General features: G+C 43.2%; 2 protein-coding genes across 2 annotated transcripts; one reads left to right on the top strand and one right to left on the bottom strand.

Annotated features, from left to right (window-relative positions):
• Positions 1-186: 186 nt before the first annotated feature.
• Positions 187-9,653, top strand: LOC136430080 (small ribosomal subunit protein mS31-like). Its single transcript, XM_066420370.1, has 8 exons — positions 187-348; positions 2,590-2,664; positions 4,101-4,310; positions 5,003-5,107; positions 5,633-5,728; positions 6,867-6,934; positions 7,557-7,694; positions 8,069-9,653. Exons 1-8 carry the CDS (start codon positions 224-226, stop codon positions 8,299-8,301), a joined length of 1,050 nt encoding a protein of 349 aa, XP_066276467.1. The 5' UTR covers positions 187-223; the 3' UTR covers positions 8,302-9,653.
• LOC136430071 (nuclear receptor subfamily 2 group E member 1-like) lies at positions 9,367-25,252 on the bottom strand. The gene is made up of 8 exons (XM_066420358.1): positions 24,724-25,252; positions 21,271-21,504; positions 15,369-15,583; positions 14,668-14,802; positions 13,709-13,805; positions 12,683-12,832; positions 12,113-12,258; positions 9,367-10,779 (listed from the first exon to the last, which is right to left on the bottom strand). The coding sequence occupies exons 1-8, from the start codon at positions 24,746-24,748 to the stop codon at positions 10,597-10,599; spliced, it is 1,185 nt and encodes a 394-aa protein (XP_066276455.1). The 5' UTR covers positions 24,749-25,252; the 3' UTR covers positions 9,367-10,596.

The following is a 25,252-nucleotide window of genomic DNA, read 5'->3' as shown; positions in this document are numbered from 1 at the left end:
GTCCTTATTATATCAGTGTATCGCCCCGTTTTATCTCCACAGAGTCTCCACCAAGAGCTGAGTGCGAACAGAAAACGGGGTATGTGATAATAAGGTCACAATCTTCTCCACCAACCTCTGCTTGGAGAGTAATTCCTTGTCTCCTATTCGTGAGGCTAGGCCAAGTGACAGGGGCAGTTATTTCTGGGACCATGACTTTCTGGCTACACCGCAGGTGGCAGTTATGGCTGGGACCATGACTCGGCTGCTACACCACGGGTCAAAGGTGAATCTTTTCAACATGGCCGCCGGGCGCACGTTTCTGTTCTTCAGTTCGACCTCACAGCGGATTGCTGGCCTGGGAGCGAGGTATTGATGATTCCTACATTGATGATATAGATCTATGTACTGTTTTGCATATGTTGTGATCAGGTTAAGTTTCCATAATGGTAGTAAAATGGAGCGAGAGCTTTGACCTTGTTTGTGGTGGGGAGGGGGGCATTTCGGGGGGTAGTACTCATTCGGGACTAGACTGGGGTTCCTTCGTTTGTTCGTTCAGACCGTTGTAGTGTCTAGTCGCACATTGGGCAGCAAGTTCCCTTGCTGTTTCAGTAGCAGGGTACATTTTTACAGGGAGGGGTTGCTAGCCCTTCCCCTTTAACATGCTGGAAGCACCTCCTTAGAGTTAAACACAGGACTCCATCTTATATCCCTTCTGAAAAATATGCGCAGCCCCAACCAATGTTCCCTACCTAGGATTGAACCGGGGTATCCCCGTTAGCAACTAATTATAACCAGTAGCTCAACTGTGAGGCGCAAAACTACGAAAACCACGCTCTCCTTTTTCAGCACTCGGTTCCAGTGCTGAAAGTTACTTCAGCACTGGAAAACCAGTGCTGAGCCAAGTTCAGCACTGGAAAACCAGTGCTGAGTTTAGTTCAGCACTGGAAAACCAGTGCTGAGTTTAGTTCAGCACTGGAAAACCAGTGCTGAGTGGAGTTCAGCACTGGAGAACTCGTTGTCAGCACTGGAAACCGAGTGCTGACAAATATTTCGCACTGGAAAACTAGTGCTGAGATACGTTACGGCGGTGACTTACTTGCAATTTTAAAACGTAGTATTTTTCCGGACTATTCACTGAAATTTATCCATAGCGTATATCTATGACAGATTTCAATTTCTATATTACCGGGGTAAAGTGCTCTGACTATAGTATAAATCATCGACGCGACCGACTTGAGAGAATATTTTCCGGTGGGCCAGAGGTTAAAGGGTAACTGCAACGTCATTGGAAGATACCATTGTTTGCGGACAAGTTACAAGACACCCGGGAACTCATTTGCCTACCTGAAATTACAAATTTTACTTCCCTATTGAATTTCAAAATGTTGAATTTCAAAATACTGATTAGCAAACGAACCAATACTATTTTCAAAACACTTTATTTGGCATGATTACCGTGCACGTTAAATATGGCAACAAAACAAGCCTTAAACAGAACGCATGGAAACAAGCCTTAAACAGAATTACACGCATTGTTACTAGTCATTTTACGAAAAAAATACTTGATTGAAACTACTTACATATGAATATCATGAGCTTTACAGTAGTACAAGTTGAATACAACTATGTCTACACAACGCATCGTGTACAAAATCATAAATAAACTGGTGAACGCATGTCAGACCAGAAAGAAAGAAAGAAAGAAATAAAGTTCTTTATTTGTAACACATCCCTCATACCTATATCTATTATACAATTACACAATGAACAAAATGACAAAATTGTGTCGGAATAAAGTTGGTCATTGTTTATTCTAAATGAATCACAAAGTACGTAAGTTCAAGTGACCATGCGGCACTTTTTACGACTATTCTTCTCTCAGCACTGGTAAAAAAAACGTTCCAGTGCTGAAAACACTTCAGCACTCGTTTTCTAGTGCTGAGTTTTTTTTAGCACTCGTTTTCCAGTGCTGAGTTTTTTTCAGCACTCGTTTTCCAGTGCTAGGGATTTTTCAGCACTCGTTTTCCAGTGCTGAATTGTCCCCGAGCACTGGTAAATCCAGTGCTGAAGGCGTGGTTTTTGTACATCAGCACTCGGTTCCAGTGCTGACGGCGGTTTCAGCACTGGGTAACCAGTGCTGAATGACCTTTGACATGACCTGTGACCTGGCACCGCCGCTCTGTCGCGCATTCAGCACTGGTAACCGAGTGCCGAACTCCATTCAGCACTGGTACTAGTAACCGAGTGCCGAACTCCATTCAGCACTGGAAAACGAGTGCTGAGAAAAGTTTCAGCACTGGAAAACGAGTGCTGAAAGAAACTCAGCACTGGAATACAGCGATTCAGCACTGGAAAACGAGTGCTGAACTTTCTTCAGCACTGGAAAACGAGTGCTGAACTTTCTTCAGCACTGGAAAACCAGTGCTGAACTTTCGTCAGCACTGGAAAACCAGTGCTGAGGCCGATTCGTCCGTTGATTCAGCACTGGAATACCAGTGCGGAAGGCGTGGTTTTCGTAGACTTGCCTGTGAGGCTGCCATCAGTTCAGCTTAAGTGACATGTATTGAGTATCTTGAACATATATAAATTATGTATATTTCTTGACAGGTTGTCATGTGTGAGACGTGGTGTGCATACAGCAGGCTGTTTACTGAAGAAGGACAGTGGCAGTTCAGCAGACAGGTATGTGTGCGATTATTGTCTAATGTGCCCACACTGTCCCATGTGTTGCACTTATTAGTCCGAACCTGAACCTGAACATGTACTTATCAATGAAAAAAATCGTTTTTATCAACGTTTTGGCAAATTGAAAAAAATATTTATTCAGACACTAATAACCACAATATTCTGCTCTACCTGTTGCTGACCAAGAAGATTTTATCAAGTACTGACCAAACACCGATTGCCTATTCCTTGTTACTCTCCAAGCAGAGGTTGGCGAAGAAGATTGTCCTTATTATCAGTGAACCTCTTGACCTGTATCCGGACCTGAATCTGAACATAAGTTTAGGTACACAGCACTACTGGGAAGTGTAAGAGCCCTCCTCTAGGCATGTCTATCATCTGACATCTACTGTTCTAGTCATCCCTGCCCAGTGAGGGAGAGGTGGACCCCAGGGTGGCGGCAGCGGTGAAAGACGTGGCTTCTACCCTGTTGTAAATAGTACACAACTAGGTGTTTTAATACCATGATCGATTATCTGGCTAATACACAATGTACATCTCGTTTTGTCTTCACCCCTGCCCAGTGAGGGAGAGGTGGACCCCAGGCTGGTGGCGGCAGCTTAAGATGTGGCTTCCACCCTGTAGGAAATTGTACACAACTAGGTGTTTTTGTATCATAATCAATTATCTGGCTATGATACATATATTTTTCTCTTCACCCCTGCACCAGTGACGGAGAGGTGGACCCCCGACTGGTAGCAGCAGCTAAAGATTTGGCCTCCACCCTGTAGCAAATAGTACACAACTAGGTGTTTCAGTATCATTATCGATTATCTGGCTTTAATACATCTAGTTTTGTCTTCGTCTCTGCAGCAGTGATGGAGAGGTGGACCCCCGACTGGTGGCAGCAGCTAAAGATGTGGCTTCTACCCTGTTGTAAATAGTACACAACTAAGTATTTTTGTATCATGATCAATTATCTGGCTATAATACATCTCTGCAGCAGTGATGGAGAAGTGGACCCCAGACTGGTGGCAGCAGCTAGAGATGTGGCCTCCACCCTACATAGTAAATAGTGCAAAACTAGGTGTTTTACTATCACGATTGATTATCTGGCTATAATACATCTAGTTTTGTCTTCACCCCTGCCCAGTGAGGGAGGGGTGAACCCCAGGCTGGTGGCAGCAGCTAAAGATGTGTCCTCCACCCTGTACTAAATAGTACACAACTAGGTGTTTTAGCCTCATGATCAATTATCTGGCTATAAGTAATACATCTTATACTAATTTTGTCTTCACCCCTGCCCAGTGACAGAGAGGTGGACCCCCGAGTGGTGGCGGCAGCTTAAGATGTGGCCTCCACCCTGGACTAAATAGTACACAACTAGGTATTTTTGTATCATGGTCAATTATCTGGCTATAATACATCTAGTTTTGTCTTCACCCCTGCACCAGTGATGGAGAAGTGGACCCCAGACTGGTGGCGGCGGCAAAAGATGTTGCCTCAAGTCTTGGGGGAGGGGAGAAGGTGGAGTCTGCACTTCTGCAGCAGCTCCGGAGACACGAGGTCGCCACGTCTGTAGGGAAGTCTGCAGCCACGTCTGCAGGGAAGTCTGCAGCCACATCTGCAGTAAATTCTGCAGCCGCAGACAGCAGCAGTTTGGGGTAAAACATCTGCATATTTAGGGATACATGTAGCAACGTTCTTTGTAGTATATAATGAAAGCTCTTCTGTGTTAGTAGTAATCATAATACAATGCTAAACTTTCTTCCACCACTAAGGTATTGACGGATCGAATTTTCGACAACCACTGTCGCCTTCTTCAGGATCAATAATGACCAATCACTGCCGAACGTAAACTCGCTTGTTCTACACGTTCTTTGTAGTAAATTGAACACAACAGCAGTCCCGGGTAAAACATCTCCTTACTAATACTTACACAGCCTTTCCACTAGAGGCTGTCCCTGTAGCTTGACTGGCCATGATAGCAGCTTCACAGTTGAGCTCCTGGTTCCAAATAGTTGGTAACCGGGAGACCCCGGTTCAATCCTGGCATATCGTTTGGGGTTGCACCCATATTTTTCTACCCGGATTTTCCTGGGTAAACTTCACACTTTTGAAGCTTTTCGTTCTCAGGCAGGCGAACTTAATCCAAAGTTTTTCTCAGAATCAGATAGGGATAGGAATTACATTTCTTTCATGCTCAATTATCTTGTAATTTCATTGCAACTGTAAGACCGACCAAAAACAACTTGTAAACATTTGTGCTTTTGGCTGTCGATAGCTTTGATTTATGACAAAAATGATAACTGAACACTGAATATTGACATCTCTTCCATATTTGTATTTCTTCCAGAGACCTGATTTCTGGGTTACGAGTAGAACAAGGCCAGAAGTCCAAGCGGACTGCACCACTCCAGGACAGGGGGGACGGCAGCATGGCCAGAAGGAGGGCAAACAGGTCAGGGGTCAATCTTTCATATTATCTGTGTGTCTGTCTTTTAATGGCTTTTAATTTCTTGGATTTTATGTAAGTTTTGGTCAGTTTTGTTCATTGTTTTGCTTTTAATCTACTCTGTAAAACATCAGTTCAGTTCAGTACTGTCTACATGGAGACCATGTGCTGCTATGTTGTTAATAAAATTTTGTTAAAGTTTGAAGTATGTACATAGTTGTACATGTGTACACACATGTAATCCAGAGCTGTCTTCAGGCCCTGTCCCTCTGTCCCAGGATAAAAATTTTCTTGTTTGGAGGGATCAAAATTTTACCCCATCGGCCCCCATCCTCAAAAAAAACTGAACTTCGTGACATAAGATTGATAGAAATATATCTTTGTCAGCTTAAAAAGACAGATTTAACAAGACAGGCTTCCAAACAATGAGTGAGACTGGGAGGGAACAAAATTTAGAACTAACATAGCATCATGCTTCTTCCTCAGTTGGTGGTTTGACTGCTTTACCTTAGTGTACATTTCTATTTCCAGGCCGGAAGTGAAGAACTTTCGTCAGGAATTCCAGCAGATGAGACCAACTCAGCCAAGATCAGAGCAGGGCGTCAGGAGACCTGTGCCGCTGATGAGGTATGTGTAGCACTTTAACCTCCACATGTAAACAGTGTGCAACGAAAGCAGTTGAAAATGAAATACATTTTATATGCGAATGTCCCGAATTTGAAGGCGAAAGAAACAGATTATTCACGAAAGTATCCGAAGTCTTCAAAAACTTTTCTAAATTAAGAAATACACAGAAACTCATATTCCTTTTAAAATCTTCCAACCCACTCATCATTGAAAGTGTGGGACTTTTTATTTTCCACTGCTTTCAGAGAAGAAATCAAACCCCGCATTAGTACCGTAGATATAGAAACTTACTGTAGAATAGCAATATAGAATGATATTGTATTCATGTATACCTTTTGTTTTACCTTACATTTTTATTTCGACATTGTTGTCAACATGCAATTAGCCTACGGGCATGAATTTGCAATAAACTATCAATTAAAACCAATCCGCCGGGTTACATAAATCTGCCACTTTGAAAAACAGGGGGTTTGAAAGATTTCTAGCACTGTGCAGTACCCCACACAGTTTAGATATACAGGAGTGCACTATACTGGGGGACGTTGGGTTGGAGATTTGTATAGACATATCTTTTCAGGATGGCGTAATTACGTACCCTGGTGGAATTATGTTAGTATGTGTAGATGTAACAGAAAATGTTCCTTCCAAAAAAAAAACATGCTTTTGAAAAAAGCTGGCATTACGACTATGGAAATTGATTGGTAAGCCATTTTTGTGTAAAGAGATATTTTACAATGTCCACCCAAAATCATTTCTGTGCATCTAGATTTTAAGGTTAAGGCCAAAAAAATAGATTTCAAGCCCTGGCACTGCCCTTTGCATCGTTTGGTTCCAGAAAGACTTTAACTAAAGCCGCCCTCTCACTGGACCCCCGGCACACTGGCCGCGTCGCTGCGGTCGATCAAATTGACAAAGCACTCAACGAATTTCATTGACAAAAAACGAATCTTCTTAAGCTTTGTGTGTTTTGTTGTCTTTTTGGTCATACTTGTACGTTTTGAATGATATTCCCATTATAAAGTCAAGGGTAACACAAATCCAGTTTAGGACGCAGCAACACCGCCAGCGTGCCGCGGGTCCAGTGAGAGGGGGGCTTAACAGAGACCATGACCTTGCATGTGTTGTTAACTCTCTACAGGTCGTTGTTTGAGGGGAAACGACTGGGAGTCTTCATGCAGGAGGAGGTGAACAGCTGGCAGCCTGACGGTAACAAATTCCATCCTAATTTCTCCATGCTTACAGACAAAAAGAAAACTACTCTCCTCAAAACCCACCCACTACAGAAAAAGTGGGATCATTCGTCTTCCACTGTCTGGGAAAAAGAAGTCGAACCCAATAAGTTAGAATTTTTAGTGTCGATACTTAGACTAGAGTAGTCACATGCTATATTGTTACCCATTATCTGTCCGTTCTTTTCTTCATGTTACATGTACTTGCAATTAGCCTCCAGGCAAGAACTTGCAATAAACTTGATGAAATAGTTAAACTCATCTCCTACAACAAGGGGTGTCCCTGTGGTGCAGTGGTCTGCGCCTTTGCTACTCTGCCACATCTGGTTCAAATTACTTGGACCAGAAGGACTAGGGTTCAAGCCCCGGGTAGGACACCTCTGGACAAGAGGCGCATTGAGTCATACCAAAGACTTTATAAAAATGGTACATACAGTATGGAAGTTAAACACACTCCACTGCCAGTGGACTAGCCCCCTGCTGCAGTGATTGCACCACAGTGTGTCCCCAGGGCTATGAAACGGAGATGGGCACCGCCCTATACATCAATTATGGTGTGGGAGGATTTTAACTTTTTTAACTAACATCTCCTCCTACAGAACCCACGCTGTGGGATGAGGAGCAGTTGGCTGAGCTGCAGGCACAGGTGGACCGGCCGCCCCGTAACGGGTTTGAGGAGATGATCAGGTGGACTCGGGAGGGTAAGATGTGGACCTTCCCCGTCCAGAATGACGAAGGTAAGGAGTGTTGGCTTGGGAGTGAGGTATTGATAATTCCTACATTAATAGCATAGATCTCTATACTCTTTTGCATGTGTTGTAATCATGATAAATTTCCATAAGTACTAGCATTGTATTCATTTTGCATGAGTTCATTTTAGTGACGCTGAAGAAGAGTGGTGGATGTCACTTGAAACGTCCGAAATTAAATTTCCGAATTTTATCCAGTTGTAGAGTTTGAATTGTCTTTATACACTATGTGTTTGTATCCATGTTCATTTTGTTTGCACTGTCCATGTAGTTGCATATTGACGTGGCCTAAAGCATATTGATGTGTTTGTATCTATGTTGATAAGTTTGTCCATGTAGTTACATAGCGAGTGTTGTTCCAGGTCTGGAGGACGAGGCTGCCGTTGGTTTCCACGAACACGTGTTCCTGGAGGATCTACTAGGGGGGTTCCCAGAGAAGGGGCCCATCAGACACTTCATGGAGCTGGTCATAACCGGACTCTCCAAAAACCCCTACCTGACCCTTCAGCAGAAGAGAGAACATGTGGACTGGTTTAGGAATTATTTCCAGGAAACAGAGCCGATTCTGAGAGCGTCGGGTTCCTTGACTGCATAAACTGTCCTTGTGACAAACTTACAGTGCTGTAGTCAGGAACACTAGATAAGGCCACACCAGTCTAATTTCTTGGTTAGAGAATTTTTTGAAAAAATGCTTAATTCCAAAATCAACATGAAAACAGAATCTCAGAGGAACGTTTGTACTTAAGTGCACACAGTTTCAGGGAGTGAACAGGGTCAGGTGCAAGTTTTTTCACCCCAGCCTTTTGTTTTCATGATTTTTTTTTGCTAACATTTTTTTTAAAAATCCGTTAACCAAGAAATTAAGATGCTGTGGCCTAAGCGGTTATCACACTGGACTTCGGCATGTTGGCTAGCTCGCTGCATCCTAATGCTACGCGCCCATTTCCAATCCAGCCGGCCAGGCAGGTTGAGGGAATGAAAAATATGATTGGAAAGACAACAAAAGACAATGTAAAAAAATTACTCCTAACCATATATTGTGTATTTTTCTGGATATGCATTTTTCATTTTTTGTTTTCGCAAACAGCCCCGGATTGGAAATGAGACCGAAGCATAACATGGATGTTTGTTACCTTTGACTTTATAATCATTTTGTATGGGAATATCATGCAAAATATACTTACTTTACTTACTTAGGCCCTTTGCCCCTATCAGAGCATAGGCCACCGATGATTGTCCTCCACTGTACTCGTCTCTGGACCTTCCTTCTGAGGTCATGCCAGCTACTGCTGATGCTCCTCATCTCCTCCTCTGTGTCCCTCCTCCAGCTGTTCTTTGGCCGCCCTCTCTTCCTCTTACCCTGGGGATTCCAAGTCAGGGCCTGGTGTGTGATGCTGGATATAGGCTTTCTAAGTGTGTGCCCTATCCAGGACCATTTCCTCTTGAGGATCTGACTTCCCACTGGGCTTTGACCTGCTCTTTCCCACAGTTCCTGGTTACTAATTTTGTCTGTCCACCTGATTTTGAAGATCCTTCAAAATATACAAATATGACTAAAAAGACGACAAAAAGATTCGTTTCTTATCGATGAGTGAATTCGTTGAGAAATCTGATTATCTGTCCTGTATGGTTGATAGAATTGCATGACACAGAAACATCATTCAGTTCAGTTGCAGCTGTCGGCTACTTTATTTGTTTTGTCTTAAGCTGTTATCAAAAGACAACACTCAATTATAGTATGACAAGACGGAATAAAGAAATAAGACTGTCCTGTTGAGACACAGCAAACTGTACATGTGTTGCTTTACCTTAAAAGCATTTCGAATGACTTACATGTACATTGTCAGGCAGCTTATCTACGAACATTGCTGTGTAACATTGCTCTTACAACATTTGTGCAGCTTGCTCTCTCCTAAGTCCTTCTGAAATACACTTGTGTTATCTACATTTGTTAACTGGGTGTCATTGTTAGCAAAAAGTTAATCTAATCTTCATTGTCCTACTTGTTCTATCCTGACACAAACCTGTCATTAAATCTACAGACCTACACAATGGCCCGATTTACACACAAGTTTTCTCGGGGGTCGACTAGGGGCTGTGTGTGAGGATCTTTGGGCTGCTCAAGTGGAGTTTTCTTACTAGTAAACACTCCTCGGATGGCCTAGGGTTAGCCTTGTACAGTCCTGAGTCAACTTCAAGTCGACTCAAAAACATGTGTGTAAATCGGGCCAATATGTCTTGTACAAGGCTGGCAGCAAACATATCCACCAGTTTTCCCCTGACTCACTTGTCATTAAACTGAACTAAGGGTTTTGTTATTGGCTGATTGTACATCACATTATATAAGATTCGTCATAAAAAATCTATGATTAACATGGTCTCGGACTATCTTAAAGCTTTTTTATATATCCGAGTCTGTAATCAGTAACTCGGGACTGCATTCTCACATCCTGGTGAGAGCCAGAAGATTGGAGCTGTCATTAGAGTGTTTTCTTGTCACGTCATAGGGACTGTCTCCAGCTTTAATTTTTTTCCATCTCACTCATTGTCTGAAAGCCCATGTTGTTGATTTTCGTTGTTAAATCTGTAGTTTTCAGCTTACAAAAATACATTTTCATCAATTTCATGTCATGTTCAGATGGCCGGGGTGTCACCTCAAATGACCTGTACTAAGTGTGTACAGCTCAAAGAAAAGAATACAGGAAGAATTCATATGCATAAAATGTAAGATTTTTCAAACATGTTGTAGGCTTGAGCCACGGTCCATTGACCAACATGGCAGTGAGCACCATTGATATGAAAATTGAGTGAAAACGCTCTTACAGAACATAATAAGAGTACATGTATAAACTGTGGTACAATCGTGAACCGGCATTGATGATGGTTTTGTTCAGCTGATGCCAGGTATCGCTGCCGCGGACGAAGTGGAGGCCCCGGGGTAGAACCTGTAGGTGTCCGCCAACACGACGTCCGTCTGTAGGGACTTGTACATGTCCAGAACCAACCTGCCCATGGAGACGCCCCCTGTCGACGCCTTGGTGAAGAACACGCTCTCCAGGCTAGAGCGCTGGACCTGAGGAAGGAACACAAAGATAACTTCAACATCTCCACAATGAAACTAGTCAACCGCCTTTTCAAGCCGACCACCTGGCCATGGCGACCGCTTTTTCTCGATCCCGAAATTTTTTCCCCATAGGTACAAGCATTAAGCGGCCTGTCCAACGCGACCGCTTTCCCTCGCCCCCCCGCGTGGTCGTCTTTGAGAGGTTTGACTGTATACAGAGAAATATTGTGAAAGGGGAAATGTTTGTGGTGGTTTTATGTGACCTTTTAATCGCGAACTTAAAACCACCTTCCAACGTTTTGTTTTTCTTCTGCCTGCCTACCCCCGTGTTTCAATCGCGAACTGAAAACCACCGCGAATACTCCATTTCCTCTCTACCATGAAATCAAACTTTCTAGAGACGCTGATCTCCCCAGCATTAGATTTAGAACCTGACCCATGTGTTAAAAATCGCAAATCAGCCCTCCACCCGAAAATAGACGCTGGCTCTCACAGAAGGCCTGCAAAGGATGCTATACTAAAGTTGCCTCTATCAGGCTTGAGAGGTGTCTGGAAAGAGTAGAAAATGGCCAAATAGACAGATAACATGCCAGAGGAGTTAGCTTGCCAGGGAGTACAGTTTGCCATCTCCTGACGCTGATGCTAAGGTAACCATATGTTGTGTGTTTATAGCCTCCACCAGGCCTTCCTACAGGGGTATGGAACGTAGAATTCGGCAAAAAAAAGGAATAATTGGCTAGGCCTAGGGGAGTCTGTCATTGGGAAGGTTAACAAATGTGCCTGCAAATGAAATCCTACGGTGGCCAAACTTCTCTGGCAAATATTTTCTCTATAGCCGGCGTAGTTTTAGTCACACAATCTTTATTGACACAACAAAAGTACAGCGACTCTCGTAAGGTCTACTTAATCTATACATACATACATACATGCCAACAAACAAAGTTCATACTAATGAGTTTGTTTACATACAATCATATGGAATAGGGCAATATATAGAAATTTAGCGTGTCGTATACTTATACATTTACTTGTTCTTATGTCCAAACATTCTTTGATGTATATATACCTATTTGAACACAGTAAGGATTATCTCCTCTCAGTATGTAATCAAATCTATCAACAGAATGGAGCGTATTGAATTGACTTGAACAAGTGGAAATAAAGGTGAACAGCTTAGAGCGTTTATCCTCATATCTTGAACAATTCATGGTACTTGAGTGACGTTCGTCTTCAATTTCATTTGGGCAGAATGGACAAAACCTCAGTAGAGACTCGTGTGTGGCCAAACTCCACTGGCAATATTCTCTCTACAGTCGGCGTAGTGACAGACTAGTGTGTTTACCTCTCGTAGGCTGGACAGCAGAAGAAGAAGTTTGCCGAAGCGGAAGGGTTGTCCCGGCTTGTGCGCCTCAATGTGATGACTGAAGCTGAGCTGGGTCTGGTCCTGTAGGACTGCCACCGTACCGGGCTCTCTCAGGGACTGCACATCTGCACAACAAGTTGGATAGGTGTCCTCTTTGCTCATTTGCAAGATTGAACCAACATGCATGTCTTTATCAATTCAGGAATGTCCCCACAGCTCAACTCTTAACAGCCTCACAGTTGAACTCCTGGTTCCAATTAGTTGGTACCTGGCAGACCCGATTCAATTTGAGGTCAGGACATCTCGGTTGGGGCTGCACCCGTCTTTGAGAAGGGACGTGAAATGGTCCCGTATTCGAGGAGCTGCCTCAAGCATGTTAAAGGCACATAAAGCTAGAGGCAAATCCTCAAACGCGGGGCCATTAGCCCTTATGACTAGCAACCCTCCCCTGTAAAAATGTACCCTGCTACAGAAACAGCAACGAAACTTGCTGCCCTATGTGCCACTAGGCACTGTAAGGGTCTAAACGGAGAATAGACTCGGACTCACCAGTCTTGAACAGCACGATGCCCTTGAGACAGGCGTACTCCACCGCGTCCACCTGCAGGTGGTGGAACTTGTGCAGCGTTTCCTGCAGCGCCTGCACCTGCTGCAGGAAGGACTGCAGCCGGTCCGGGGCGGTCTGGTCAGCGGGGACACCTGGAACACAGAACACAAGCAATCCTTTATTGTGGTATCTTGGTTTTCACTTTATTTTAAAGGGAAATGAAAATAAACTGGGCTGTATTTGTAAGTAAAGCCCCCCGGCCCATCTCACTGGACCCGCGGCACACTGACGGCGTCGCTGCGTCCGATAGAATTGACAAAGTACTCAACGAATTTCAACGACAATAAACGAATCTTTTTAAGCTTTGTGTGTTTTGTTGTCTTTTTGGTCATAGTTGTGCGTTTCGAATGATATTCCCATTATAAAGTCAAGGGTGACACAAATCCAGTTTAGGACGCAGCGACACCGCCAGCATGCCGCTGGTACAGTGAGAGGGGGGCTTAAAGGAGTAAGCCACTTCACAGTGCAGTCGTGATGCCATAAAGCAGAACAGTAGGACTATATCATATATTGGAGAGCAAGAAAAGAGTATAGGGCTACAAATGATGTTCATTCTGTATCTTGGAATGGTTCATTCCAATGAGAAAGCAACTGAAACTGGTACAAAAACTGGTCCACTGATTTTTTTCCCAGTCTCTTTTTTTTACAGTTCCAGTAAGAAACACCAGTTTCATACCAGTCCAAGGTACCCATCCCTACTGACTACAGTAAATGCATAAATGTTCGCGGTGGTTTTATGTTCGCGGTTTTCGCGGTGAACTTTCAGCGCAAACTTAAAACCACCGCGAAACTTTTTGTCCACCTATAACTGTAGCACTGCTATTGTTTCAAACGCGAACTTAAAACCACCGCGAACATGCCTACCGTGAAATAAAAATCATGCGAACATAAATGCATTTACAGTATATGAAGTGATGTAGTCATGAAAGATGTTCCATTAAGATTAGAAAACAAGTCTGCTGCCCTACCTGCCTCCACGGCCAGCTGTTTGGGGTCCATCGGCAGCGCCCACTGAGCCAGGCCCAACAGGAACATCTCCTGCCAGCTGCTCTGCAGAAGAAGGTGCTGAACACAGAGGCACACAAGGATAAGGAGAATGATATTATTTCTTGTATGCTGTATTTTGCTTGTTAAGGGGGACACAACTGGCAGCTGTTTTGTCTCCCCCTCCATTTTTGGAGTCTTATGAATAGACAATACATAAACTATTAGGCTAGCCCCTAAGGCGTCGCCAAAAAGTCAAGTACAGGATACAAAAATTATAAAGCAGTCATACTCAATCCGGTGAAGCATGATGCTTTTTAAAGTAGCCAGTGGCAGTGCAATGAACACAGAGAAACACAAGGATAAGGAGAATCATATATCGTTAGGCTAGCCCCTGAGGCGTCGCCAAAAATCACACAAGCCAAGTAAAGGTTAAAATGATTATAAAGCATACTAGTACTTAGTTTAAGGATTTACGATATTTAAACACTACACACAACAAAAGAGTTAGCTACTCTGGGGAGCTTTCCAGACGAACTCTGTCTCTCCATCAACCCGGTAAACACAAATCTCGCCTGGGAGTTCTCTTGTCACAAGATTTGATGTTGATTATCACGTATTGTCTTGCTGTCCTGTTATTATATATAACGCAGACGTCATCCTCAGTTGATATGAAGCAAGGTGCTTTTTCAAGTAGCTAGTGCAATGCGGCTTCGTTGCGGCTCGCACTTTTGGCCAAGCACACCGGGTCACTCTTACTTTTCTCGACAAGCGTGTTGGGTTCTTTTACATGCAGAGGTTTCACGCTTGAGGCTACTACCTGAAGCTATATGGGGCGGCCGACTTTACGTACCCATCCGAAATGACGAATGCAATCCCTTACATGTCCGAGCTGGGACCGACCCTAGGATCTAACTCCGGCCCACGGATCCTGTTAACGCACCTGGTCATGACTTGAGAGCGTGAGGAAGGCCGGGATGCTCCTGAGCCAGTGCAGAGTCATGTTGAGTAGCCTTGCAGCAGCCTCCTGAACAGGCTCGGTCTTACAGGACCATCTCTGTAGCACTTCTACTGGGTACTGGGGACGGTAAGGAGAGGAGAGGAAAGTCAGAACAGTATAAAGGCTTTTGTATGTTTACAATAGGACGATCAAACGAGTCTTAATTTCTATCAGCTCCGGAAGTTGAAAACTAGATTTCCACGACCTTATACATGCGCCAAATATAATTTTGTCTCATTACAATGTAAATGTAAAGAGAGATAGAGAACTGCAGTATTGAAACAATGGAACTGTTTTTCAACGGCCCGACATATCAAAACGGGACGTTCCGCTGCAGTACCGTGGAAAGCCGTCAGGGGGCCCATAACATAATCATCTTCATCTTGACAACACCTACCAACTGTGACTAAATATCATAAAGATCCATCCACAACTTCTCGAGCCATGTTGTTCACAACACACGGTACACACAAACACGAAAACATGATGTATAAAATGTAGAGCATACCATCTACAATAGTAAAGATCTAGAAATAGAAATGCTGTATACCGTTTGTTGTGATGAATATACGTTATAGGATCGTGGTTCATCACAAAACATGCCTCATTATGTAAAGGAGATATCGCCAGAAACACAAACCCACCCTCGGCACCGGCTGGAAGATGGTGGAGTGAGTGAAGTCCGCGGCGCACCGGTCCGTCAGGGTGACCGGCACTAGCGCTCGGACGGGCAGGTAAGGGGCCCCGAGGAACGCGGGACAGGCCTGCGGTACCGCGTCGCACCGCGAGGTGTCCTTCATGTACTGCGCCAGTTGTTTCCTGATGGTGGAGTTCCTGGGCCCCCGCTCGTGCTGGACGGCTGCAGGCGGGAGGAACAGAACAGGTGGTTGGTTGGGACTTCTAGTCCAAATGTTCTAAATTCTTAGTTTCAGCTCAGACCTTCTGCGGTGTCATTCAAACTCGCGTAGTGTCTATTCACATAGGCCAGTAAATGGTTCAGTGGCAGGGTATATTTTTACAGGAGGGGTTGCTAGCGCTTCCCCTTTTTACATCCCTTCCGAAAGACCGGTGCAGCCCCAACCGAAATGCCCTTCCAAGGATTGAACCGGGGTCTCCCAGTTACAACTTATTATATATAATTATAACTAGAACCAGGAGCTCAACTGTGAGGCTGCTACCAGTTGAGCTATAGGGACTATGGTAGTGTCATAATAATGTACATAATTTGCTCATACGCAACAGTACTATGTACACAAAGTTCGACCTTGTCCCAGATTGCCCCAAACACGGTTCCGCAAACAGTACTGTACTCTTCAAGCAGAGGTCCGGCTTCGTTTTATGCCGCAAACGCCTAAAATCACGTCAAAAACCAGCCTGAGCCGAACCTCTGTTTAGAGAGTACGTAAACTGTACTAAACACCGAGTCAGTATTTGTTCCGAAGCGCGGTCCACACCTGTGTATAACAGAGGTTAATTGGCGCGGTTTAAACCGTTCTCCCGCTAACACACCTCACAATGTGGGCATAATTTCCTCTTAGCGTGAGCCAACAGATCCAGGAGCGTAAACAGCACTAATCTGAAGCTGCTAGGAGGCCCAACCCTACACCGCATCTTACTTACATCAAAAGCTACTACGTAGTATCTGCCACCGACAGATCTAGCCTCTACCAGACTCCGCGGATCGTTGGGAAAATAGAGTGAATAGTATGCCAAGGGTAGTCCGCTATGCAGGGAAGGTCAATAGACGACTAACAGATTGAGATTCCCGTCATAGCGGACTACCCTTGGCATACTATTCGCTCTATTTGGCCGATTTCTACTATTTTCCCAGCGATCCACGGAGGCTACGATAGATCGAGACCATAGCACGTCCGGGACAAAAGATACGAAAAACGGCCATTCTGCTGCAGTACCAAGGTCAGTCACCAGATGTCCCAAAATCGACTTTGACAGTCGGGTTTAATCTCCAAGCAGATCTATCGGTGGCAATGACAGTATCCAAGTGGGAAAAACAATATAATTCTCCACTCAGGTTCACAACTAACGCTCCTTTGCAGGCGTTCCGGGCGGTGCCGGCTTTTACTATTGGGGGGGGGGGGGGCTGTGGGGCGCTGATTCGCGATTTTCAACTTATCGGGGCCAGGTTTAGCCTCTACCAGGCTCCACAGGTCGCTGAAAAAATAGCAGAAATTTGCCGCATAGACAGATAACATGCCAGAGGAGTTAGCTGGCCAGGGAGTACAGTTTGCGACCTAGATAACTCCTTTGGCATGTTATCTGTCTATTTGGCAAATTTTTACTATTTTTCCAGCGGCATGTGGAGCCTGATATAGACTCTACCAGTCTCCCCCGGTCGGTCGGAAAATAGTAGAAATTGGCCAAATAGATCTAGAGTCAAATGTTTGAAGGGAGTCGGCTCGGTTGCCAATTTGACCCTGTTTGCTTTATGAAGAGCCCACCTCCCCCTCCACCCATAACTCTCGGGGGCAAACCCCTTCTGGCAGTGGTCGTTGCTAAAGTGTTGGGAATCTGGTTGCAGTCTAATCTGAAATGGGACAAACAAGTCTGCGAGTCTACCAAGAAGGCCAACAAACGTATGTTTATGCTCCGGAGACTTAAGACGTTCGGTCTTTCGACGCCAGATTTAGTAACTGTGTACTGCGGCTATATTAGGCCTATCCTGGAATACTGTGCACCCGTCTATCACCACAGCCTCACAAACAAACAGACAATAACTCTTGAAAATGTACAAAGACGCGCATGCCGAATCATTCTGGGTCGCCACTACCATGACTACGCCACATCTCTACAACAGTGCGGGCTCGAAACTTTGAAGGAAAGGAGGAACAACCTCTGCCGAAGATTTGCTACCAGCATGGAGAAATCAGAGAGAACTGTAGACCTGTTGCCCCCAACCCGACTAGCATCACATGGACGTAACCTCAGAAACTCAAAAACTCTGTCTCTGCCTACTACTCGCACCACTAGGTTTAGTAACAGCCCAGTTCCATCACTTCTAAGGATACTAAATGAAACAAAATGACACTGCTGCCTGAGAAGTATTATGTTATGATTAATGGACTTAATGTTGTACATGTGTGTATTCGCTTTAGACGTAATAGTATTTTAAAATGACAAAATGGACAGAGTCGATTTTATGGCAATAAGTGCAATAAGTGCAATAGTGCAATAGTTTTGTGAGTAAATGTGATTGATGTGATTTGTTTTATTGAATGTCACAATAGACGCAATTCAGTCTACAAATGTAGTACTGCAAGTTCTGTTGATTAATAAAACCATTTTTGATTGATTGATTGATCTCCGTAGCCGACTCCCTTCAAACATTTGACTCTAGATCTATATGGCCAATTTCTACTATTTTCCCAGCGACCGGGGGAGACTGGTAGAGTCTACTCCCTTCAAACATTTGACTCTAGATCTATTTGGCCAATTTCTACTATTTTCCCAGCGACCGGGGGAGACTGGTAGAGTCTAAGCCTGATAGAGGCTAGCCAGCTGGTTATTTTTCTGGAGAACTCGTATTGCCGCCCGTAGAAGTTAGCCTCTACCAGGCTCCGCGGGTCTCTGGGAAAATAGTAGAAATTGGCCAAAATAGAGTCAATTGTATGAAGGGAGTCGGCTACGGAGAGAGGGTCAAATTGCGCCTGCGAATGAAACCCTCCGTGACCAAAGTCCCCTGGCAAATGTTCTCCCTATAGCCGGCGCGGTTAGTTTGGTAGAGACTATCATTTTGCTGGAGAAATCGTATTGCCGCCCGTAGAAGTCCACACCTGTGTTTGACAGGGGTTAATTGGCGCGGTTTAAACCGCTCCCCCGCTATTACACCTCACAATGCTGCCCTAATGTCCTCTTAGCATGAGCCAAAAGATCCATTCAGAACAACCAGAGAGTGAAATATTGATTGGCGCGTTTAGCGGGACCTTGTTAGCAGACGAGAAGGACAATGGAGAAAATTGGGGTCATGGAAGAAAGTTAAAGAGTTTTCGTGCCAATTGAGAATAATCCGCATTCAGTTCTATGAAATGGGGAAAATATAACAATAGTAATCATGTCTTGGAGCCGGGGCGAGTGAAAAATCCGACAAGGCAGGCATTATATTTGTCATGTTCACACGGGGGATTTTATCGGCGTAATGCCGTAGATATCTCATTAGTAACGGAGAGTGCGCGGCGTAAAATGTGAGGTTTGGGACCAAATCATTGACATGATTTGTCATAATCCGGTCAGCTGGCCACCTGTGGGACGATTGACTGGGCTCTTTGTGCTCTGTGGATGACCCGCCGGTCCGATTAGTGCAGTGGAACTATAGGGGGACCTGTCCAAGGGGTTTAGATCTGTCTCTATGATGATCTATGATCTATCATTCACACAGACAAAATACAGCACAATGAGGAATTCATAATGACAACAAAATCAAATACGCAAAGAACAAGCAATCCCCATACAGACTATTCAAATCTACTTATACATGTAATAATTAGTTTATTGCAACTTCCTGCCCGAAGGCTAATTGCAAATAACATAAATAAAAGAACAGAGTACAAAATAGGTATAAAAGCGGCTAAACTAGACTATACAAACATAATTGTCGATAACTAGTGAAGGGTTTGACTTCTCTTTTGTAAGCAATGGAAGACGTAATGTCCCACCTTTTCTATAATTTGTGGGGTTTTGGTAGTTAAAAGAAGAATAGTCTTTTCTTTGTCTGTAAGCTTAGAGACATTCGGATGGATTTTAGTGCATTATTTCGTGCATTAACATGAAATGAACAGTTTGAAATAAAGTGTATTTCGTCTTCCATGGCATAAGAATATCTTCCAAACGAAGAAAGAAATATTCCATGAAGAAGAATATCTTCCAAACGAATAACAAAGAAGAACCATCACCAAACTACGAATCGGCTGTCACAAACTCAAACATAGTGAGTCAGGAAGATACAACCGCACGCCTCTGGAGCAAAGAATCTGTCAATTTGACTCTGACTCCTCGTACTCGTATAGAGCACAGTCATTGTGTTGCGTTAGATCTGCAATGTTCGAAAGAGATGATAACAGAGTACTTCTTTGACTATTATAAAGTTTCCAATGTAGAAGCAAGGACATTATATATAATGTCTTTGGTAGAAGGCAGTGCTCACTGTTTTTTTCACTATGATACCTGCATTTACATGTAGGATGATTAATACAATGGTGTTGAAATAGGTGGTGGTTTAACTGACTGAAGTTTGAACGAAGCCTTGTCAAATGGACTGCGAAGTGTCAGAAATCGGAGTATTTCGTTGGTTTGTTAAAAGGCGAGATCATGATTGAACCGACCGTCGACAAGAAACTACAACAGCCTCCTCGGTCATGGACAGCTTGGACTTGTACCACACATCCACCGTCCCGGTCTGATTAATGCAGTGGCACTAGTGAGGACCTGTCCAAGGGGTTTAAATCTCGCTCTCATCATTAACACGTACGAAATACGACTATGCGAGATTGATAATGACAAAAATACACAATGAATTGCGCTCATACAGACTATTCACATCTACTTACAATCTGCCTCTCCCCGTCAAAATATACCCTTCTACTGAAACAGCGAGGAAATTTGCTGCTCTATGTGCCACTAGGCACTACAAGGTGAACAACAACAACAACAATACTTTTGGTTTGTTTTTTGTTTGTATTGCATGCCCAGTAAACCGCCTTGTGGCGTAACACACCAGATTCGTACTTAAGGGTACAAGCTGCATATCCGGACAGATTTATTTGATCCGCTCACACCGGGAAGGACCCCTACTCTTCTCGATAAATGTGTTATTTCTTTACGTGCTCGAAGTGTGCCTAAATACGCACCATCCTTGTTCATGTTGACGCGGAAGCACCTCTGCAGACCAGGCTGTTGATTTGACTGTGAAAAATGCTTATCGATGATGAACACGTCGTGGATTCTAGTTTAAAGTATTAAATTATGAAACAAGAAAAGCCTTTTAGTGGCGCAACAATTGTGACAACATCTTTGATCATGTTGATGAAGGTTAGACACCCAGGTAATAAGATACGCCAAAAATAGTTACTCAAGCAACTGGATAAAATTTTGAAACTGTGTAACGTTTCAGACACTGTCACTGACGAAAGATAGCGGATGCTGTCTGAAACGTATGACTGTTTCAAAATTTTGTCCAATTACTCGAGTAACTATATTTGGCGTATCTTTGAGCATGATACATTTGTCATGTTTGTCCCAACCCGAAATGGAAATAGAGAGTCAAACGTCGTTGTACGAAATGTTTTGTTTCGTTCGATTGTTTGTTTCTCTATTTTGTCGTCAGGTATTCTTAGCGATATTAATATATGACATGTACAGAGCCGAGACGACAAGCTCTTTGTCGCAAAACAAGCTATTTTACTCTAGCCTCTACCAGGCCCCGCGGATGGTTGGAAAAATAGTAGAAATTGGCCAAAAGAGTGAATAGTATGCTAAGGGAGTGGCTACGGAGGTAGGGACCATTTGCCGACCGCAGAGGTTAATTTTACTCACCATCTTTGTTCATGTTGACCTGGAAGCACCTCTGCAGACGACATGCGCGGCACTGGTTGCGGCGGGACTTGTCCACGGGACACGGTGCACTGTTGGGCGACTTGCAGGAGTAGTTCCGGTTGTGCCGAATGCTTCTCTTGAAGAATCCGCTGCAGCCGTCGCACGTGTACACGCCGTAATGTTTCCCCGAGCTCCGGTCCCCGCACACTTTACAGGGGATGTCCAGAATACGGCCTGGAGAGATATAGATGTAAAATGATAAAATAGCTAATCAAGACAAATGAGGAAACATAACTTATGCTTCGGTCCCATTTCCAATCCGGGGCCCGGCCGTGCTGTTTGCGAAAACGAGAAATAAAAAATGTCTATCAAGAAAATATGCAATATATGGTCAGGAGTAATTTGTTTACGTTTTGTGTCTTTTGTTGTCTTTCATATCATATTTTCCATTACCACAAGGTGCCCAGTCGGGCCCCGTTTTGGAAATAGGACCAAAGTATTACAGTTTATTGTTTTTCTGCGCGATCAGGCCCTTAACGTTACCCCCAATTCCTGCGATGACCACCTTTCGTTCAGACCCTTGTTTTGCCTAGTGACACATAGGACAGCAAGTTCCAGTAGCAGGGATGTCCAGAATACGGCCTGGATAGGGGAATGGAATAGCGTATCATTGCAAGGGAAATGCAGAAATATAAGATATGATTTGTTGCCTTTTTGTAGCGGCAAAACCAGGAAAGACTGAATACAGCCAGAGGTTGTTTCTACAACTACCTGAGCTGAATACAGTGGATCATCATCATCAAAACCAGGACCTCGCCACCTTTTCATGCACAGTCGTTTAAAACAGAAATCTGCACCTGTATCTATATGCCGGTATAACCGCCCTTCGTTGAAACACAGTTGTACCTGTATCTTCTACAACTATACATGCAAACGGACAAGTGGATACAAAAGAATTAAACTCCATAGAAGTATATGGATAATTCAACATATCGAGTTTCAGGTATCATTTCAAGTATATATATATACTACTTGTTCTAAGGTCAAAACATTCCTCGATATCTTTGTCTATCTATCACTTACACTACAAGTTCTAAGGTCAAAACATTCCTCGATATCTTTGTCTATCTATCACTTACACTACAAGTTCTAAGGTCAAAACATTCCTCGATATCTTTGTCTATCTATCACTTACACTACAAGTTCTAAGGTCTAAACATTCCTCGATATATCTACCTATTTTATAGAGTAATATCATTCCCTCTGTAAAACAAATGAAAGGCGGTTTCTACTTTCTCCTCCTCATGTCTGCAAAAGGTCTTTGACCTGTCTATAATCATTTAAGTATAATCACTAAATACCAAATTTAATTGGCCACATTGTTCTCCTGTGTAGCTATGTAGCGTCTGACTGATCCTTACATCCGTATGAGCACATGGCCCAGTCTTATGAGAATAACAGTATGTCATATTTCACAGTCAAATGTCATGGAATGAGGAATGAGAATATGCAGATAAAAAAGATAAAGTATGGTTTAACTTATCGAATGACCAGAGTATGACGCACGGATGTGATGGTGTCCCCTGCGATATGCGGTGTGTTTAACTGTAGCGTCTGACAGATCATTACTTGGGTACATAGAATACAGTATGTCATACTGAATGAATGAATGAAGACCTTTATTGCACACACATACCCAACTGGGTTTAGTACAGGTCACAACAGAAAACATCACAGTTTGCAAATACACACATATATACATACAAATATAAGCTTGCACTAGTCTAATGATTACGTTAATTTGGCCTCTTCTCGCTTCTTAGTGATATTGTAAATATAGGTACAAGTATGTTTGATGATTAAGGGTTTATCTAAAGCCATTAGAAATATGAATTGTTCCGCGTTTCCAAGATGTATGAAATGGGGAAACCTACATTGAACTAGTTTGTAAAACGCAGCTCTCTCTTCGTTGTATAAACTACATTCCACTAAAAAGTGTTGCTCGTCCTCTATTATATTTAGATTGCAATGTCTACATATTCGTTGTTCCAGGGGAGTGCGGTTATGACGTCCTGTTTCAATGTGAAGTTTGTGACAGCTGATCCGGAGTTTTGTGACCGCGGTCCTATGCCGTATATTTTCGAGACTTAGATACTTTTCTTTATTATACGTGGACTTGAACAATCTGTAGGATCTCAGTTTGTTTCTAGCGGATCCACCTTTGTTATCATTGTGTATTTCTTTTAGGAAAGTTTGAAAGTGAATGTCTTGCAAGCGTTGATTAATGGATACTGTACAGTCAAACGTCATGGAATGAGATATGTAGATAAGAAAATAAAGTATTTTAACTAAAGATCAGATATAGAAACGAACATGGGATTTGAGTAAATAAATTTCAAATGAGCTGAACGACGTCAAACCACAAATTACTGAGCACAATTATGTTTACTTATTTCTGTCATGTTAAACACATTGTGAAGAGGGACTCGTATAATCAGCAGTCAAATACGGGAGACTAAGTTGCAGAATGGACTGCGACTAACTAAGGGCCGAATGACCAGGAATAGAACATAGCAACAGGGTTTTCTATATGGTCGATATAGTCTATAACTCCATATATACTATACATACATTTTTCACAGGGGTACCTAGTAAGTACTTGTACGAATTTTGCGAAACTCATACTCTGAGTTCTACGGAATACATGCGAATTTTACGGGATTCGTACTATCCACTACTAAAGACACATACGAAATTTACGGAGTTCATACGATCAACTGTGAAGAAACATACGAATTTTAAGGCATTAGTTTTACTAATCGCAAGGATCGTATGTATTCCGTTGAACTCGTATGCATTCCGTAAAATTCGTATATTTGTTAGTAGTGGATCTATGAATTCCATAAAGTATTAATGTTTCTTAGTAGTGGATCGTACGAATTCCGTAAAATTCGTATGTTTCTTAGTAGTGGATTGTATTCTGTAAAATTCGTATGTATTGCGTAAAACTCAAATGAATCATTTAACATTCGTTTGTATACTTAGGCACCCCTGTTTCAATGTTTGTGTTTTTTTATGTCATAACTTTCTAAGCTTATGTGTAAACCAACACCAAGTGTGTCAAACATTGCTACTATGTATTTCTCCAAGGCCAATCAATATGACGGCAGACACTCCCTAGTGACATTTCTTTACACACACTACACATTGTTCAGAGTATTTTATAAAACCGCGTTTTCCAGTCCTATCGTTAGTCACTGACGAAAGACAGTGGATGCCGTCTGAAACGTTAGACAGTTTCAAAATTTTATCCAGTTGCTTGAGTAACTATTTTTGGCGTATCTTATTACCTGGATGTCTAACATTCATCAACGCACTGCACACTGTTTCCCACGGAAAATGAAACGAGATCTAGAGCAAACTGTTCTCGTTGTAGTATCAAACGTTACTTACTGGAGGCCGACGGAAGCTTGCTCATGTCGTCTCCTGTCTGTTGGACGCTCAGCTCGCAGTGACGGTCACACCTCAGACATACACCTCGCGCTTGGAACCGAGCAAAAACATCCGAGCTCGACTGAAAACTTGTTTGGCAAAACTGGTCGGATTGCGGACTCAGATATGAATTAACATTTCGTCACAGCGGGGGACTTTTGTATCGGTATTGAGGCATGTACAGTACGTCGTTATCCCGCGGTCCCGCGACCCCCCGAAGCGGGAGGACTTCGCTCTTGTAATCCGTTCTTTGTGCCAGACCATGTGAAAATATGCTAATCCGCAGCCACTTCTAGCGTTGTGAGTGTTTAATCTAAATATCATGAAAGTTTCATGAAGATATTCTGATCAAAAATGCGTTTTGTGCGAAACCGCAGCATATGGAGAACAAGTCACAGAACACATAATGTCGTCCGAAATTCGAAAATGCTATTTTTATATCTGATAAACTCGCGGCTTAAGCCAAATGTTTGAAAAATCAGTTCTTTTA

The sequence above is a fragment of the Branchiostoma lanceolatum genome, chromosome 1 (assembly GCF_035083965.1).
Source record: "Branchiostoma lanceolatum isolate klBraLanc5 chromosome 1, klBraLanc5.hap2, whole genome shotgun sequence".
Classification (NCBI taxonomy): Eukaryota; Metazoa; Chordata; class Leptocardii; order Amphioxiformes; family Branchiostomatidae; genus Branchiostoma; species Branchiostoma lanceolatum.
The sequence above is the reverse complement of the archived record's forward strand: the minus strand, read 5'-3'. Positions and strand labels throughout refer to the sequence as shown.

What these genes read in the sequence shown, in the direction of transcription:
- LOC136430080 (XM_066420370.1), top strand. Translation starts at nt 224, where the DNA reads ATGGCTGGGACCATGACTCGGCTGCTACACCACGGGTCAAAGGTGAAT. An exon ending in AGTGGCAGTTCAGCAGACAG is followed by an intron (nt 2,665 to 4,100) that starts GTATGTGTGCGA and finishes CCCCTGCACCAG; the next exon opens with TGATGGAGAAGTGGACCCCA. An exon ending in GAACAGCTGGCAGCCTGACG is followed by an intron (nt 6,935 to 7,556) that starts GTAACAAATTCC and finishes CTCCTCCTACAG; the next exon opens with AACCCACGCTGTGGGATGAG.
- LOC136430071 (XM_066420358.1), bottom strand. Translation starts at nt 24,748, where the DNA reads ATGAGCAAGCTTCCGTCGGCCTCCA. An exon ending in CAAGCTTCCGTCGGCCTCCA is followed by an intron (nt 21,505 to 24,723) that starts GTAAGTAACGTT and finishes ATATCTCTCCAG; the next exon opens with GCCGTATTCTGGACATCCCC. An exon ending in TCTTCCAGCCGGTGCCGAGG is followed by an intron (nt 14,803 to 15,368) that starts GTGGGTTTGTGT and finishes TACCGTCCCCAG; the next exon opens with TACCCAGTAGAAGTGCTACA.